This window comes from Balaenoptera ricei, chromosome 3 (assembly GCF_028023285.1).
Source record: "Balaenoptera ricei isolate mBalRic1 chromosome 3, mBalRic1.hap2, whole genome shotgun sequence".
NCBI lineage: Eukaryota > Metazoa > Chordata > Mammalia > Artiodactyla > Balaenopteridae > Balaenoptera > Balaenoptera ricei.
The window spans coordinates 151,854,302-151,871,563 of NC_082641.1; the positions used below are offsets into that span (position 1 = coordinate 151,854,302).

A 17,262-nucleotide genomic window follows, 5' to 3' on the forward strand; every position below is an offset into this window, starting at 1 on the left:
CCCTCCCCAACCCCATGAATGGCTGTGAACAATAAACATGTATTATTGCTCTTGAATTTACTGGTCAACTGGGCAGTTTTTCTGGTGTGGGTAGGGCCTACTCATGCATATGCAGCCAGCTACATGTCATCTAGACGAGCTCTGCCAATCTTGGCTAGCCTCACTCATGTGTTTGGGGCCCCGCTGGCTGTGGGATGGTTTGGGATGGCCTCAGCTGGATAACTGGGCTCTCTTCATAGAGTCACTCATCCTCCAGCTGGCTACCTCTGGCTCTCTCTAATGACAGAGACAGGATTCCGACAGAGCAAGCAGATCTCCTGAGGACAAGGTCAAAACTGGCACACTGCCAATTCCACGAGATTCTAAACAAGCCGCAAAGCCAGCCCAGATTCTAGGGATAAAGAAATAGACTCTACTGCTTGATGGGAGGAGCAGCAAAGTCACATTGTAAGGGACATGGATGTGGGGAGAGGTGGATAATTGGGGCTATTTTACAATCACTCTACTACAGACATCAAGGATGTAAACACAGAACTTTGTAACCCTTAATGTGTTCACCGCTGGGGCTGAGGAGGAGGACAATGTCAAGGGTGATCCTGTAGTTCATTTGTTGGGAGGACAATTCTTTCTTTTTGTTTTATTGTGGTAAGATATACATAACATAAACTTTACCATTTTAACCATTTTTAAAGTGGACAGTTCAGAGACATTAAGTACATCCATATTGTTATGCTACCAGCAACACCATCTTTCTCCAGAACTTTTTCATCTTCTCCAACTAAAACTCTGTATCCATCAAATACCAACTCCCCAATGACTACTACCCCCAGTCGCTGGAAACCATCATTCTACTTTCTGTCTCCATTAATTTGACTGCTCTAGGGTGCCTCATATGAGTGGAATCAGACAATATTTGTCCTTTTGTGATTGGCTTATTTGACTTAGCATGAAGTCTTCAAAGTTCATTCATGTTCTAGTATATGTCAGAATTTCCTTCCTTTTTAAGGCTGAATAATATTTCATTGTGTGTATATTCCACATTTCATTTATTCATCCATCTATCAATGGACATTTGGGTTGTTTCTACCTTTTGGCTAATGTGAATAACACTGCTATGAACATTGCACAGATATCTATTTGAGTTCCTACTTTCTCTTCTTTTGGATGTGTATCCAGATGTGGAATTGCTGATCATATGGTTATTCTCTGATTCATTTTTTTGAGGGATTGCCATACTGTTTTCCACAAAGGCTGCATCATTTTACATCCCCACCAGCAGCGTACAAGTGTTCCAGTTTCTCTGCATCCTCATCAACCCTTATTTTCTGTTTTTTTTTTTTTTTTTAGATGGTAGGCATCCTAATGTGTGTGTGGTTTTGATTTGCATCTCGCTATGATTAATGATATTGAGCATCTTTTCATGTACTTATTGGCTTACTTGTATATCTTTTTTGGAGAAAAGTCTATTCAAGTCCTTTGCCCATTTAAAAATCCAGTTGTTTGTTTTTTGTTGTTGAGTTGTAGGAGTTCTTTGTATATTCTGCACATCAATTCCTTATTAAACATATGATTTGCAAATATATTCTCCCGTTCTGTGGGTTGCCTTTTTACACTGTTGATGGTGCCTTTTTTAAAAAATTAATTAATTAATTTATTCTTTTATTTTGGTTGCGTTGGGTCTTCGTTGCTGTGCACTGGCTTTCTCTAGTTCCGGCGAGCAGGGGTTACTCTTCGTTGCGGTGCGCAGCTTTCTCATTGTGGTGGCTTCTCTTGTTGCGGAGCACGGGCTCTAGGTGCGCAGGCTCAGTAGTTGTGGTGCACGGGCTTAATTGCTCCGCGGCATGTGGGATCTTCCCGGACCAGGGCTCGAACCCACGTCCCCTGCATTGGCAGGCGGATTCTTAACCACTGTGCCACCAGGGAAGTCCTTGATGGTGCCCTTTGATGCACAAATGTTTTTAATTTGGATGAAGTCCAATTTACCTATTTTTTTCTCTTGTTGCAACAATTCTCTCTTAACCGGTTGTTTAGTAGGAGTCCTCTGTTAATGCCGCCCATTCTCTCTAGTGGTGGTGTTTCCGGAACTTGTTAATTCACAGTGGAGGCCATTCTCCAAGGGGATCTTGGTGTTGAAAACACCTGACTTCCCAGTGCCCTCTGAAGAGGGTGATGCTCCCAGAACAGCTCAGAACAAAATCCGGAGTGTTTCTGGTAAAAAGATTAAGAACGTAAAAAGGAGTAAGTGTCTGAGCATGGGAGCTAATTGCTGGCGAGGCCTCACCTGCTGCAGCCTCTGCGGCTCACCCCACACTTGACTCCGGACCACAGGCCCCAGAGGCTGCGGATGAAAGAGCAGAGAGGATGAATTCCGGCATCTTCACGTCAGCCCCCATCTTGGACAGCAGGCCCCTTATTCCACCAGGGGAAGATGGCCCAGCCATCTGGTTGGTGGGAGTCAGGGGCATGATTAGCCTCTTCTAAAGGCAGTGATTAAACCAGGTTCTCTGGCTTTGAATATGATTCCTGCAGGACCAAACAGTGCATTTCCTTGAGGGAAAACGCCGTCAGGTTTGAAAGCTATCATTCTCCAGTGAGGCTGGGTGGCTCTCTCCTTGTCTGTAAACACTTTTAAGGAGCGGCTTGGTTTCAGTTCTAACAAGATGAAACTCCTTGAGCTTTACACTTAAAAAGAATTTTTTTTTAATTGAAGTATAGTTGATTTACAATGTTGTGTTAGTTTCCGCTGTACAGCAAAATGATTCAGTTATATGTGTATGTATATGTATATACCTATTCATATATATACATATACGTATTCTTTTTTATATTCTTTTCCATTATGGTTTATCGCAGGATTACACCTTTTTAAAAAATTAAAATACAGTTGACTTACAATATTATGTTAGTTTCAGGTATACTACATAGTGATTTGACATTTGTGAGCTTTACACTTAATGGAGACAAGGTGGCACAGGGCATTTGGGCCATAGATGCCTCCAAATAGTTTGGCGTTGTCATCTTTTGCTTTTCATCTGTGTGTTTTCTTTTAACCAATGCAGCTGTGTTCTGTCCAGCATTCCTACTCTTTTAATAAGGGCACATACATTCTCAGCCCTGGGATACACCTCTAGATAACAGGCATTCGTTTGCCACGTATTTATTGGGCACCTACTGTGTGTCAGGTAGTGAGGAATCAAACAGAAGTAGTAGAGTCCAGTGAATTAAAGAATGGGCTGTGGACCAGCCTGTCTGGGTCCTGAGTTCAGTCCTGGCTCTGCCCCTTGCTCCTGGTGTCCTGTGCACTAAGACTCTGGGCCTTTTCTATGAAACAAAGATAAGGACGGTGTCCAGCTACAGAATTATTGTGAGGATTCAATATGATGTGGCAAGTGCATCCTGACACTTTGTAATTGCTCAGTAAGTACTGGCTGTGATTGCAAAGTCCCTGCCCTCGTGGCGTTTACAGTCTAGAAGGGAAGGCAGTACACAATGTACCTGCAAACGTGTAGCAACAGACTGTAATAAGGCTGCTAACATAGAGGGCATGGGACCACCCAGTTTAGACTGGGACTCAGAAAGTTCTTCTCTGGGAAAGCTGCATTCAGGCCGAGTCCTGTGGGAAGAGGAGGAGATACAGGCTACAAGTGAAGCGAGGAATATCATGGGCAGAAGGAAGAGATCTGTAGGAAGAAGCTGAGGAAAAGCCAACGTGGCAGGAGCTGGTGACCAGGAGTGAACGACAGGACTGGAGCGGTGGGCAAGGTCAGTTGCCCAGGCAAGGAGTTCAGAATCCCCTACAAGCAAGGGGGACGGACCCCTGGAGGGCCTTGTGCAGGGAAGTGACAGCATCCGATTTCTGGTCTTTGCTAGATCACTCTGGCTGCCGAGTGGAGAACAGACTGTAGGGAAGTACATTTGTTTTCTATTGCCATAGACTTAGGGGCTTAAAACAGTACAAATTTATTACCTCACAGTAACGGAGTCGGATGTCCTAAAATCGAGGTGTTGGCAGAGCTGCATTCCTTCTGGGAACTCCAGGGAGAATCTGTTCCTTACTTTTTCTAGTTTCTAGAGGTTGCCTGCATTCGTTGGCTCCTGGCTGCATTGCTGCAACCTCTGCTACTATCGTCACGTCTCCTCTGACTCTCGCTGTCTGACCTCTTATAAGGACCCTCGTGATTACATGGGGCCCACCCAGAGAATCCAGGATACCCTCCCCATCTCAAGACCTTTAACTTAATCACATCTGCAAGGGTTTTTGCTTTTTGTTGTCTTTTTTTGGTTGTTTTTTGTTTTTGTTTTTGCACATTCACAGGTTCTGGGGATTAGGACGCGGACATCGTTGGGGCCCATTATTCTGTTTAACACAGGGAACAAGAGTGAAAAGGAGGAGACCAGCTGGAGGCCACTGTGGTCCCCCAGGTGAGACATATGGTAGCCTGGACCAAGCTGGGAGCAGTGGAAGTGGAGCGAAGTCTGGGGAATTGGACGAGATTTACTGGTTGCCCTGACAGAGGAAGAATGACAGATGGAACAGTATTCTGGCTCCTAAAGCTTTTCATCTGGAAGTGACATGTTAATATTTCTTCTGCTCACAAGTCACATGGCCACGCTAACTTTAAGGTAGTGGGGAAATGCAGTCACGTTCTGTGCCCCACAGGAGGACAAATAGAGTGAGTGAACTGCCCTCATGGCCGCCCACCTGACGCCATCTACGGGCCGTGGAAGGAAGCATCCCCAGCTGGCTTCTCATTACCCTTGAACTACACTCCCACTTCCTGCAATGGCCTTCTATTAGTTAACTGCATCCACAATAATGCTGTGAAACAACCCTGCCCACCAATGCAATGGCTTGAAAACATCAGCTTTTCTTGTTCACACATCTTTGGGTTGGCTGGAGTTTGGCAGAGGTTGGGGGCTTGGCCCATAGGTCACGTCCAGGTGTCTCTCTTCCTCCTTGGACCAGTGGGCTGGCAGAGCAGTTTCTTCCCATGGCGATGGCAGAAACACAAGAGAGCAAGTCCCACCCTGAAAGCACATGTCAAGCCTCTGCCTGTGTCATATCTGCTAACATCTATTCATCAAAGCAATTCCCATGGGCAAGTCCAAAGTCAAGAGTCAGAGAAGTTTGGGTATGGGTGGAAATACTATACAGGGGAGTGGAGACTTATAACCGATAAATCAATCTGTCCCATGCCTACGAAGCTGACCTCTCCTACCCCACGTCATATTCCTCCACCCACCCACTTAACCACCCAAGTGCTCACTAAGCTCTGACCACACTTGTTGTTTCTTGAACATGCCAAGGTCATTCCTACCTCAGGGCCTTTGCACAAGCTGCTCCCTCTGCCTTGAACTCTCTTCCCCAGATCTTCCCATGGCTGCTGCCTCTAAACATCCAAAACTTAAACATTGCCTTCAATGCGTGGCTTTGCCAGACCACAGAGTCTCAAACACCTCTCCCCCCTCCCCCTCAGCTACCCCACCCCCCAGCCCCCTCTGTCATATCACCCAGCTGAATTTTCTTCTCAATACTGATAACAATCTCAAATGGTCTTATATATGTATTTATCTGTTTATTGTCTGTCCCCCCACCAGAACTGAAACTCATGATGGCAGGGATCTTACTCTCTGGGGGGTTCCCCAGTGCCTTGCGCGCTACTTAATAAGTATGTATTGAGTGAATTTCACGGCTGCCAGGGAGGAGCAGAGGAGGGGGGTTTGAGAAGGTGATGAGTAATTGCAAACAGGCATATTTAAAAATTCTGTTTCCAGAAGTGCATTTCTTTATCTTGAAAATCAAAATAAATAAATCTGTTCATTCAGGCAGTGCACATTTATTACATGCCTGCTATGATCAGCCTCTGTGCAGGGTGAGCACACAAACACTGTCTTTCCCACATGGAGCCCACAGTTTAGCAGTGGAGAGAGAATTACAACAGGACTTACAAATGCCAGGACTGTTACAGAAAAGAAGTACAGGAGATGATGAATCTGTGGGTGTACTGCTTCCCACCTGCAGGCTTTATTCATTCACTTATTCAATCATTCATTTGTCAGATGAGAGCACCTACTATGTAGCATGTTCTTTGTTAAGCACTGTGGGCATAGAGATGAATCAGATACAACAGTGATTACCAAGTTATAAAGTTAATTCTCTAACAGTGGAGGATGCTCTCAGAAAGGGGGGGCCATATGACATGGACCTTGATGGATGAGTAGGAGTTCACCAGATAGAAAGGACGAACTTCAAATACAAGACTATGAGTATAAGAGAAAGTTCTGTCCTAAGACAGAACAGGGGATGATCATTTTCTAAAGAAAACTCATGCCAGAAAAAAAAGGCTATTTAAAATAGAGTACAAAATGTGAAAACAAATTATAGGAAAAAAAAAAAAGGAAAAATTAGTTTGGGACTTTGTCTTGAAGAAAATGAAATGAAAAATTAGGAAAATAAATTCATCTTATAGTCAATAAATATTGTATTTAGTTGTTTTAATTCTTTTTTTTAATTGAAATATAGTTGATTTACAATGTTGTGTTAGCAAACAAAGTGATTGTTATACATATACATATCCATTCTTTTTCAGATTCATTTCCACTATAGTTTATTACAAGATCTTGAATAAAGTTCCCTGTGCTATACAGTAGGTCCTTGTTGTTTATCTATTTTATATATAGTAGTGTGTATATGTTAATCCCAAATTCCTAATTTATTTCTCCCTTCCTGCCCCCCAGCTATCCCTTTTGGTGACCATAAGTTTGTTTTGTGTGTCTGTGAGTATATTTCTGCTTTGTAAATAAGTTTATTTGTATCATTTTTTTAGATTCCACATATAAGTGATATCATACGGTATTTGTCTTTCTCTGTCTGACTTACTTCACTTTGTATGATAATCTCTAGGCCCATCCATGTTGCTGCAAATGGCATTATTTCATTCTTTTTTATGGCTGAATAATATTCTATTTTATATATATATATATATATATATATATATATATGCCTTTAGGTTGCTTCCAAGTCTTGGCTATTGTAAATAGTGCTGCTACAAACATTGGGGTGCATGTATCTTTTTGACTTTTAGTGTGTTTGTCTTTTCTGGATATATGCCCAGGAGTGGGATTGTAGGATCACATGGCAACTTTATTTTTAGTTTTTTGAGGAACCTCCATACTGTTCTCCATAGTGGCTGCACCAATTTCCATTCCCACCAACGGTGTAGGAGGGTTCCCTTTTCTCCACAGGGGGTGCAATTTTAAATAGGAGCCTCATGATAAGGTGACATTTGAGTAAAGACTTGAAACAGATGAAGCATCAGCCGGGCAGATATCTGGGGAGGTCATTCCAAGAAAAGGGAACAGCCAGTGCAAAGACCCTGAGGCAGGAATGTGCCAGGCTTGTGTGGCAAACCTCCCCTAAGAAGCTGAGGACAAAGGAAACTTCTTTGGGGTGAGTGGCAGAGTTAATGTGAGCCAGAGCAGCAACTGAGATTTCTGTAGGCTGGAGTTTGGGTGGGGTAGGGTTAGTTGGGGTGTGCTGGAAAGAAGAGGGTTTGGTTTTAGAATTCAGCTTGGCTGCTTCTTAAGTGTGGAACAGGGTAAATAACAAAAACCTTTTAAGCCTCCTGTAGACAGAGGGCCAGATGAAAGCTTGGCACCCTGTAAACCCCTATGGAGGCTGGTTCGCCCCTACTCACCTTCCTGTGGGGCTTCACGGGGGAGCTTAGGATCTGGGCATAACAGATAGACTGTCTCTGAGGAGTCCCCCCAAATTCATCTTCTCTCCTATGCAGTGCTGGCAGGTACTGGGCTGCATAAGCCACAGGGGTGGTTTTGTGGTCTGGGTCAAGACAAGTGTGTCCCAGAGTACCTCTCCTAACCTCACCCCACTCCTCTTTCCCTCCCTCTGCCCCCCTCCCCCCTCCCAGGGTCCCCAGGCTGCTGGGTTTGTGCTGTAGCCACTGGATCCCAGCAAACACACAGAGACCCTGAGATGGACAAGCAGGGCCTGGAGAGGGGAAATCTGACTCCAGTTTCTCCCAGGCCATCAGGAGAGGAGCCTGAAGGATCTGGGGCCTCTGGGAAAGATGCAGTTCTCCAACTTGCCAGATGATGAGGATCACCTGTTTACAAACGCGGTTTTGCAGGCAACGTCCCCAGGGAGGCCAATTCAAGGGAGCTGGGGCAGGCAGGGGGTTGGTTGGGTTTGTCCCAGCCTCCAGCAGTTTATGTCTTCAGGCAAGTTTGGGAACTGCTGAGAGTGGTTCAAAGAGCCAGGGCTCTAGCGGAGCCATCTAGACTCCCGTCTAGGATTCCCCGGGCCACACTACCAGAGTGACCTCTGGTAGTCAATGTCCTTAACTCCTTTGGGTTTCAGTTTCCTCCTTGGGAAATGACAGAATGAGATTTGCAGGTTCAGCACTTAGCCTTGTGCCTGGCACAAAGGAAGCAAGAACAGATATTAGGCAATAATCCCCCCTGTTATCTTTGGCAGCTGTGGGTTGGAGCAGGGTGGGGAGCACGTGGTGGCTCCGGGTGACCAGCCTACCAGGCCTGCTCACTTCCTACCCACCTCTGCAGTAAGCTCTCCTGAGAAGCAGCAGAGTGGTGCAAGGAGGACAGATGGGCCCCCTGGAATCCCAGCTGCCCTGCTTCCCCACTGTGAGATCTGGGGTGGGCCACTTCTGTGTGCCTCAGTCTCCTCTTCTGCCCTCAGTGAGAAGTAATCGTGCTTACCTCATATGCTTGATATGCCTGGCACCTAGAAATCTTTGAAGAATTGTTAGCTAATATTATTACTGTACTCTTTAATCAATTGATAGACATTTTTTAACATCTTTATTGGAGTATAATTGCTTTACAATGTTGTATTAGTTTCTGCTGTATAACAAAGTGAATCAGCTATATGTATACATATATCCCCATATCCCCTCCCTCTTGCATCTCCCTCCCACCCTCCCTATCCCACCCCTCTAGGTGGTCACAAAGCACAGAGCTGATCTCCCTGTGCTATGCGGCTGCTTCCCACTAGCTATCTGTTTTACATTTGGTAGTGTATATAAGTCCATGCCACTCTCTCACTTCGTCCCAGCTTACCCTTCCCCCTCCCCGTGTCCTCAAGTCCATTCTCTACATCTGTGTCTGTGTCTTTATTCCTGTCCTGCCCCTAGGTTCTTCAGAACCATTTTCTATTTATTTATTTATTTATAGGTTCCATATATATGTGTTAGCATACAGTATTCGTTTTTCTCTTTCTGACTTACTTCACTCTGTATGACAGACTCTAGGTCCATCCACCTCACTACAAATAACTCAATTTCGTTTCTTTTTATGGCTGAGTAATATTCCATTGTATATATGTGCCACATTTTCTTTATCCATTCATCTGTCGACGGACACTTAGGGTGCTTCCCTGTCCTGGCTATTGTAAATAGAGCTGCAATGAACATTGGGGTACCTGTCTCTTTTTGAATTATGGTTTTCTCAGGTATACGCCCAGGAGTGGGATTGCTGACAGACATATTTGTGCCTCCTCTTTGAACTGGGGATGAGATGTTACCTTGCTCTTGGCTCCGGAATCAGACTGCCTGGGTTTGAAACCAAGCTCTGGCATTAATCAGCTGTGCGACCTTGGGCAAGTTACTCCTCCTCTTTGGGCCTAAGATTCATTCTTCATCTATTTCCTCAGCAGAACTCAGAGGTGTAAAATAGGATTAGATGGGTTTATTGTACTTTTTGGGTCTTCGTTGCTGCTCGCGGGCTTGCTCTAGTTGCGACGAGCCGGAGCTACTCTTCGTTGCGGTGCGCGGGCTTCTCATTGCGGTGGCTTCTCTTGTTGCGGAGCAGGGGCTCTAGGCGCGCAGGCTTCAGTAGTTGTGGCCCAGGGGCTTACTTGCTCTGCAGCATGCGGGATCTTCTGGACCAGGGATCCAACCCGTGTCCCCTGCATTGACAGGCAGACTCTTAACCACTGCGCCACCGGGGAAGTCCCGGGTTTATTGTAAAGAGCTAGGACAGTGCTCGTACCGCAGTGAGCTCCATGAGCTATAAATGAAATCTAAGCCACTGGTCCCTTTTTCCATGAGCCCAGTCTAGCGGGGAGGTCAGCAAGACCAGGAGCTGCCGGGCTGTTGGCTCCCAAAGTGGAGCGCGCGCGGCCTGAGCCGGGAATAGCTCCCAGAGGAAGCGAGGGGCAGGCCCATGAAGGGCGTGCCTGCCAAGGAGCAGCCAGCGTTCCCGGCCGCTGTCAAGTCGTAAAGTTCCAGGGAACCCTGCGTGTTCTGCGCGTTCGTTTAAATACAGGTATTGAAATACGCCGCATGACACCGATTTAATGGGGAATCTATACAAAATAAAATGGGCCAAACCTGTGTCTGTTCGCTGGGAATAACGCTAGGAAGCGAGAGGACTTCTGGGCAAGAGCTCGGCGGAAAGGGGAGAGGCGTGGTGGCCCAGCCTCTGTTCTGGGGACCCTCAGCCGGGGCTCTAGTCCGCCGGCTTGTGCAGGGCGGCGCTGCGCTTGAGGGAACCACTCCACCCCAGCCTGCGGAGCCAGCTTCTTTCTTTTTAATGTCACGGTTTATCATCTCATTAATTTTTAACCGCGGCGGGTGGCTGATTTTTTAAAAAAATTATTAAGTATAACTATTTCCCTAGGTGCGCCCCTGGCACTCCGGGCATGCGGAGTCTGCCTGCACCGCACTAATCTCCGCGGGCTTTGCCACCTCGGAGGCCCCCAGCATTTCTCACTTTTCTGTCCTGGTTGAATTTTCTCACTCTGCACGCTTCGTTTATGGAATACTTGAAAAACAAAACAAATACTGCCGATTTGATTTGCGAAGGGATCGCTATGGGAAGGCGGGCGTCATTAGTTTAAGGTAGTAATGACCCTTAGACCCTCGGCCCCCTGGCTCCCGGACCCAACACCCTCGGCTGGCGAGAGCCGTGTGCCGCTTCCCAGGGCTCTGCGCACTACAGTTTACTCCATAATAAGCCTGGGTACCGAGCCTGAGATCCTCACCTCACTGGTGAGAGCGTAGGCTCGCTCGGGGCGGGGAGCAGCGTCCCGCTGCATCTTGAAGACGGACGTAAACGGGCTCTCGGTTCTTAAACACGCCCCCCCCCACCCCCGCCCTTCAGCCTCTGCCCGGTGGGTTTACCAGTTCCGCGCTTAGGGAATGTATGACCTTGACCATTACCTTAACCTTTGGTCCTCAGCTTCCTGGCTTGCAAATTAAGATGGATTAGATTAGAGAACCCCGGTAAGCATTTAGCCCGGAGTCCTGGCTTTCGGTGAGCCCAAAGCCAGCCAGCCATGGTTATCCGTTTGTGAGAGACCTTGGGGTCACTCAGCTGGTCCCTGAAGGATGACAAAGAGGGAGAGGGAGGCATCATAGAAAAACCGTAGCAGTATAACGTTGTGAAAAAAATTTTTTTTCTCTCTAATGTTACTGTAGACGAGTGTAAGATGAAAAAGCCCCACGGACATGCAGGACCCCGGGGGTGGGTAGGGGGGCTGGACACTAATTAAGGGTGAGAATGTGGGTGAACTCCAGGTCGAAGGATTCCCTGGTTGTGTGAGTTAGGCCGCCTGCTGGGGCTGCCCGGTAGGAAAGGGCTGTCTGAATTAAGAGCTGGTCTGGTGGTCTGGCACAGCCTCCTGGTGCCCTTCCACGAGATGGGACCGCGGTGTGCATCTCGGAGAGGGGCAGAGAGCGCTGAAAGCTCGAAGTAGGGTCGTAGGCTCAGGAGGCGGCGTGCAAGTGCTGAGCTGAACACTTCCCCTCCCCGCAGTCCTCGGCTTGGACTTTACAGCAGAGAGATTCAAGTCCGAGGGCCCCGAGCCAAGCTCTGAGGCAACCTTTCCCACCTCCTTACAGAGCACAGCCCATAACCCTGCAATGGTCGATTGCATACACCCCAGCATCCCTGAATCGCAAGCTGTGTCCAGCTCAGCTCTTAGCACTTAGAATCTCCTGGCATCTTCCCCTATCCCCAAAGGCAGTGGGGTGAGCCTGAGAGATAGAGGACGGTACAGGCACTGGCAGAGCCGCTTGGTCCCTAGCTCGACAGAAGGATGGCCCCAGGCCCGGCTTGGGGACTCTGCCCCAGCCTAAGAGGCGCACTGAATTAGGATATGCCGGGAGCAATGTTTTGTCTTCCACCAAGAGCTCTGGGGCCAGGCAGCCAGGCCTGTACTTTTCAGGCAAAATTCAGAAATACCCACATGCCACAGGAACACAAAGCCCCTGACTCCCTCCCTTTTTCCTCCCTTTTAAAGAATTGAATTAGCTCCTCTTGACTTTGGAGGCTGGCGGTAGATGAGCCGGAGGTAGAGGAGCTTGGAAGTCAGGTCCGAGCCCCTGAGGACTGGCGGGACCTGAGTATTTTTGTTATTTTTATTTTACTGATGAAAAAACAGGGGAAGGCAGCAAGAAACTCCCACAGTGAGCAGGTTTTTAGCTGGATTTCCCTGAGCCTCAATTTTCCCATCTGTAAAATCTGTACAACAGCATTCGTTGGTGAGAACTAGTGCAAAATTCGTTAACTGCTGAGAGGCGGTCAAATGGGGGAGAAGGGTTCCCTGACTACGTGAATTCATGGGGCCTAGCCACAGAAGGAGGTGAGCACGGTCCGCCAGACGCCTCTCTGTGGTCCAGGCTCTGTACTCTGCCCAGTCAAGCAGCTGGTGAGACCGGGCCACGGGACCCCAGTGGCACTTCCATTTGGAGTATCTGAGTATAGCTGGGCTGGGGAGTTCTGAGGAGCTTGACAAGGGTTTTGGTTCTGGGCTTTTCCATCTATAAAACGGGCTGCAGCATTCTTCTAAGCAGGATGAGTTCTGGTGCCTTCCAATCTCATAGGGCCTAGGTGCCTTTGCCCTCCATTTAATGCCCAGTACCTGGAACAGTGCCCGGTACATAGTAGGGTTAAGGAGGTGAGGTTGGGACCTCTGGGCCAGTGTCCTCAGTCTCTGAAGTGAGACCCAGAAGCAAACCTCATTTCTACCAGTACTGGCTATTTGCTCATAGGCAAGTCATTAAACCTCTCCAGGCCTCAGTCTGCTAAACTTTAAAATAGGACCTCCCTTTGTCGGATTATTGAAGGTTACATGAGCAATCCCAGAAAGCACCTAACATGGGACCCAGCACAGGTTAGTCTTTATCATTATTATCAATTTGCTCAGTGAATACCCGTCCCTACAACTCAAGGCCAGCTGCCTCTGCCCTCCAAAATTCAGTTTCTGAAGCGCCGCAAGCTGAATGAAGCACACAGGAGGATCAGCGCACTCTCTTTAATGGGAAGGAGATTCTCATTTCTTACAGAAACGGGTAAAAACATAAATACGGGGGGTGGGGGCAGCGGCAAGGCAGCAAGGGCCCGGGCGCCCGGCCCAGGTTCGAGGAAAGGCAGCCGGATATTAGGCCTGCCGCGCCCGGGCTCCCAGTCCCAACTGGCCGGTGTTCGGCAGACTGGGGATGCCCGTGGGCTCTCGGAGGGCACTCCCGGGGCGACGGCTAAGGCACCAGGCTGCGGGATCACTCACCGCAAGCTCCGTAAACCCGACCACAAACTCTCCCTCGCGTGGGGACAAAGGCGCACGGGGCGGGTAAAGCTCCGAGGCCTCCCTGGGAGTGAATGTGACATCCGAGGGACGCAGGATCGTGTCGGGAGCCCTCCCTCTCCTCGAGAGTCAGTGCCCCTCTTTAGAGGTGGGATCGGTCGGGGGCTTCCCAGACCGGTCCCTTCCCTACCAGGCTCGGATACCGTGCAGCGTGGACACTCCTGAGTTGCCCTGCGGAATCCCGGGGCTCTGCACGGCGTTCAAGTCCCCGACGCCGAAGTTCACGAAGTTGTTGTTGGCGGCCGCCGTAGCCGACTGCGCCGGGGGCGGCCCGGCGGGGTAAGCAGCGGTGCAGCTGTAGCCAGGGCTGCAGGCCGCGCCACCGTAACCCGGGTAGGCGGGGTAGGCGTTATAGCCGTAGGCGTTGAGGCCCACGCCGTAGGCTGGCGCGTAGGGCGCCGAGTCCCCGAGGCAAGGCTTGCCATCGCGCACCAACACTGGCACCGCGATCCTGCGCGCTGGCGGCGGCGGTGGCGGGGGCAGCCCCACCAGCTCCAGAGTCTGGTCCTGCCGTTGCCGCTTGCACTTGTAGCGCCGGTTCTGGAACCAGATCTTGACCTGCGTAGACGTCAGCTTCAGCACGCTGGCCAGCTGGTCGCGCTCCGGAGCCGACAGGTACCTCTGCTGCTTGAAGCGCCGCTCCAGCTCGTAGACCTGCGCCTGCGAGAAGAGCACGCGCGGCTTCCTCCGCCGTCGCGCCCGGGGTCGCTCGGCGCTGTCCGCCTCAGGCTTCTCCAGCTCCACCGCCTTCTGCAGCGCGCACAGCTCTGAGGGGGAACAGAGAGGCAGAGAGACGCTGCGTCACGGCGACCCGACCACCCGAGCTCGCGCCGGGTGATGAGCCCCAGTGGGTGCCACCCCGTCCTGCCTGGAGCCCCCAGCTTGACTGCGGCTCACTCTGCCGGCTGCACTGGGCGCCGCGACTGCTCGGTTTCCGCTCGACAGTCAACATTTGTTGATTGCCTACTATGTGCCAGGCACGGCTCTAGGCACAGGAGAACAAAACAAGACAGGTCCCTGCCCTCGGGTTGGTTCACATTCTGGTGAAAGAGATGGACAATGACTTAACGACTTCAGGTTGCAAAGAAAATAAAGCCAAGTGATGCGCTGGGGTGAATTAGATTAGGACTACTTTGGTTTGAGAAGTTAAATGAAGGAGACCAAGGCCTCACCCCAGGGTCGGTCACACTATCTCAAAATTACGGGAACCGCAGAAACAGAAGGCCAAGAGGTGTTGGTTTGATGATCTATCAAAGGCTCCCGTGCAACTGCTGCGGAGATCGTGCAGCGCCCAAAAAGCAGCGGGTGGGCAGGGGGCCTTGGAACCTGCCTTGGATTCCAACTGAATTCGAATCGGTAGCGACCAATTCAAGCTGCCGTGCCCTCGGGCAGCTGTTCCCGGGGCCTTCCCTCTGCAACTAGACAAACTTTTGTAGGATCACAGAAAGCCCCTCTGGGCTCTCGGCGGCCCTTCAGCCAGCGCCCCCGGCCTCCCCGGGTTCTTGCGGACCCCGCGTTGGGCCACCGTCTCCCCGACGCGCCCTTTCCGCCGGCGGGCAAGCCTCCCCCTGGACCTCGGGATGCGCACGGCGATCCGGCCGACTTCCCCGGTCATCTCCTCCATTGCCCCACGCCTTTCGTCGCGCGGCATTTTCTAACTTTTTCCAGGAGAGAACCTCTCGGCCCTGGCCGCGTGGGAAAATTGTTATGGAAAAATAAAGCTGCTAAGTCAGATTCTTGAGAGTCCGGAGTATCCCATTTTAAATTCAAGATCCTTGTTCTCAAACATTCCACTCTCAGGGCACAAAGGAGGAAAGGCCCCAGACACCCCGGGTAACGGGTGGGCTATAGAAGGTCCTGGACCTGCTCCAATTGTGCGCAAAAGTATGTCTGGCGTGCAGCATTTTGATTTCTGTTTAACGGTTTTCGTCAGATCCTCAAAAAGACCCTCAAGAGATTTAAAAAAAAAAACAACAACGATATACAGAATCTCTCTCTCTCTCCCTCTGTTCTGTCTACCACAAACGGATCGCTCAACTTCAACTTCATAACAAATCCAGGAGCAGGGCTGCCGCCGCCTGGGGCTTTGTTAGGCCGCAAGAAAGTATATATATATTTCTCTCCTGTCTCTTGTTTCTGATCGTCATGATCCAGCATTTTCTCTAAACCCCGGGGTGGGGGCCCTGGCGACAACCTCGCTTCTCACATTTGGAGCCCCCTTTGCTCGACCATCCGCCCAGGCACTCGCCTCTCCTCTACCCAAGCCAGAGTTTCTTGGCCGCGAGGTTTGGGGACGAAAGCAACCCCAGAGGGGAGAAGGAGCTTGTGTTTCTTCCTCACCTTTCTTATCGGCTCGAGGGTCCTTGGCAGGGTCAGGGTCGCCATAGGCACGCGGATAGAAGGCGGGGGCGGCTGAGAAGGCAGGCAAGCACTTGGCGGGCGAGGGCGCGGGGCCCAGCTCGGCGCGCAGCTCGGGGAGGCCGGGCGCTGCGGCCTCCGGCCCCGCGTAGGCCTCGGGCTTGAAGGCGGCCAGCATGCAGGAGGCGGGCGCCAGGGTGGCCTCCAGGCGCGCGGAGAGCTCGCCGGCGGCCAGGCTGCGCTGCTGCTGTTCCAGATTCAGGATGTCTTTGACCGAGAACGGCGTGGGCGTGAGCGCGGGGCTGGGGAACATGGTGGCAGCGCGCGTTTCACAGGGCCAGGTGGGCGGCAGAGAGCAGCGCTGCCCACGGCCCCCGGCAGCCTCCCTGCATGGTGCCCGCCGCGCGCCCGCGCATCCGCCTTCCAGCTCGGGATGTGGCCGGGCGGCAGGTAGTGCAGGGCGCAAGGGGCAGGAGAGGCGGGACCAGGCCGGAGGAGGGGGACTCAGCCTGCCATTGGGCCGGGGGCCTCGTTGACAGGAGCGATGAGCACTTTCGGGTCACCTAATATAGTCATACGGCTCAAAAAAAAAAAAAAAAAAAAAAATCCCGCTCAGCTTTTTAAAGGGGCCGCAACGCGTTTGGAAGACTCCTTTCGCTCCTGCAGCCTGAGATTTGTCCAAAACATTAGCCTGAAAATCCTACCAGGATGCATGCACAGGAAAGGACCCGATTATTCTCCGAATCCGACCTTTAGGCCGGGTTGGGTGGATCTGGGATTTGAAGAAATGTTCCTCAGCACCTGAAACAGAATAGGGAAGTGAAGGATTGGGTGAGGGCTGGGGGGACGGAGTTATTTCCAGGAGTCGGAAAGGCTTTATTTATTACTAACGGTATGGTGTGTCCGACTTGGAAGAGTCTGAATAAGAAGAGAAGCATTGCGGAAAGGGTTTGCTCTGGGGCGATGGCAGGAGGGAGCCATTCTGGACAATTTTGGTATTCTGTGTAGTAACCCCCTTTACCAGGAGGCCAGGCTCTGGGGGCTCCTGGGTGAGTCAAGCTGAAAAGCAAGGTGGGTGGTTGTAGGACGGAGGGGCACCGCCTACAGTAGTGCAAGTGATACAAACACAACTCCAGGGGGCACCAGTCACTGCCAGTCTCTTCCCAGAGAGATGACCCTCCCCTTAATAATGAAACAAATCCAGAATCCCAGCAGAGACACTTAGCTTCCCAGAAGAGAGCTGTCTTCTAGGGCATCCTAGCTCCCAGTGGCCTTTTCTC

The 17,262-nt window shown here is 50.3% G+C and overlaps 1 protein-coding gene across 1 annotated transcript; it reads right to left on the reverse strand.

Annotated features, from left to right (window-relative positions):
• Nucleotides 1–13,750: 13,750 nt before the first annotated feature.
• Nucleotides 13,751–16,295, reverse strand: NKX2-5 (NK2 homeobox 5). The gene is made up of 2 exons (XM_059919646.1): nt 15,965–16,295; nt 13,751–14,391 (listed from the first exon to the last, which is right to left on the reverse strand). The coding sequence occupies exons 1-2, from the start codon at nt 16,293–16,295 to the stop codon at nt 13,751–13,753; spliced, it is 972 nt and encodes a 323-aa protein (XP_059775629.1).
• Between the last annotated feature and the right edge of the window lie 967 nt (nt 16,296–17,262).

Bases quoted from the DNA above. Each gene is read 5' to 3' on its own strand.
- NKX2-5 (XM_059919646.1), bottom strand. From the start codon at position 16,295: ATGTTCCCCAGCCCCGCGCTCACGCCCACGCCGTTCTCGGTCAAAGAC. The intron at 14,392-15,964 runs GTGAGGAAGAAA...GTTCCCCCTCAG, and splicing joins CCCTCGAGCCGATAAGAAAG to AGCTGTGCGCGCTGCAGAAG.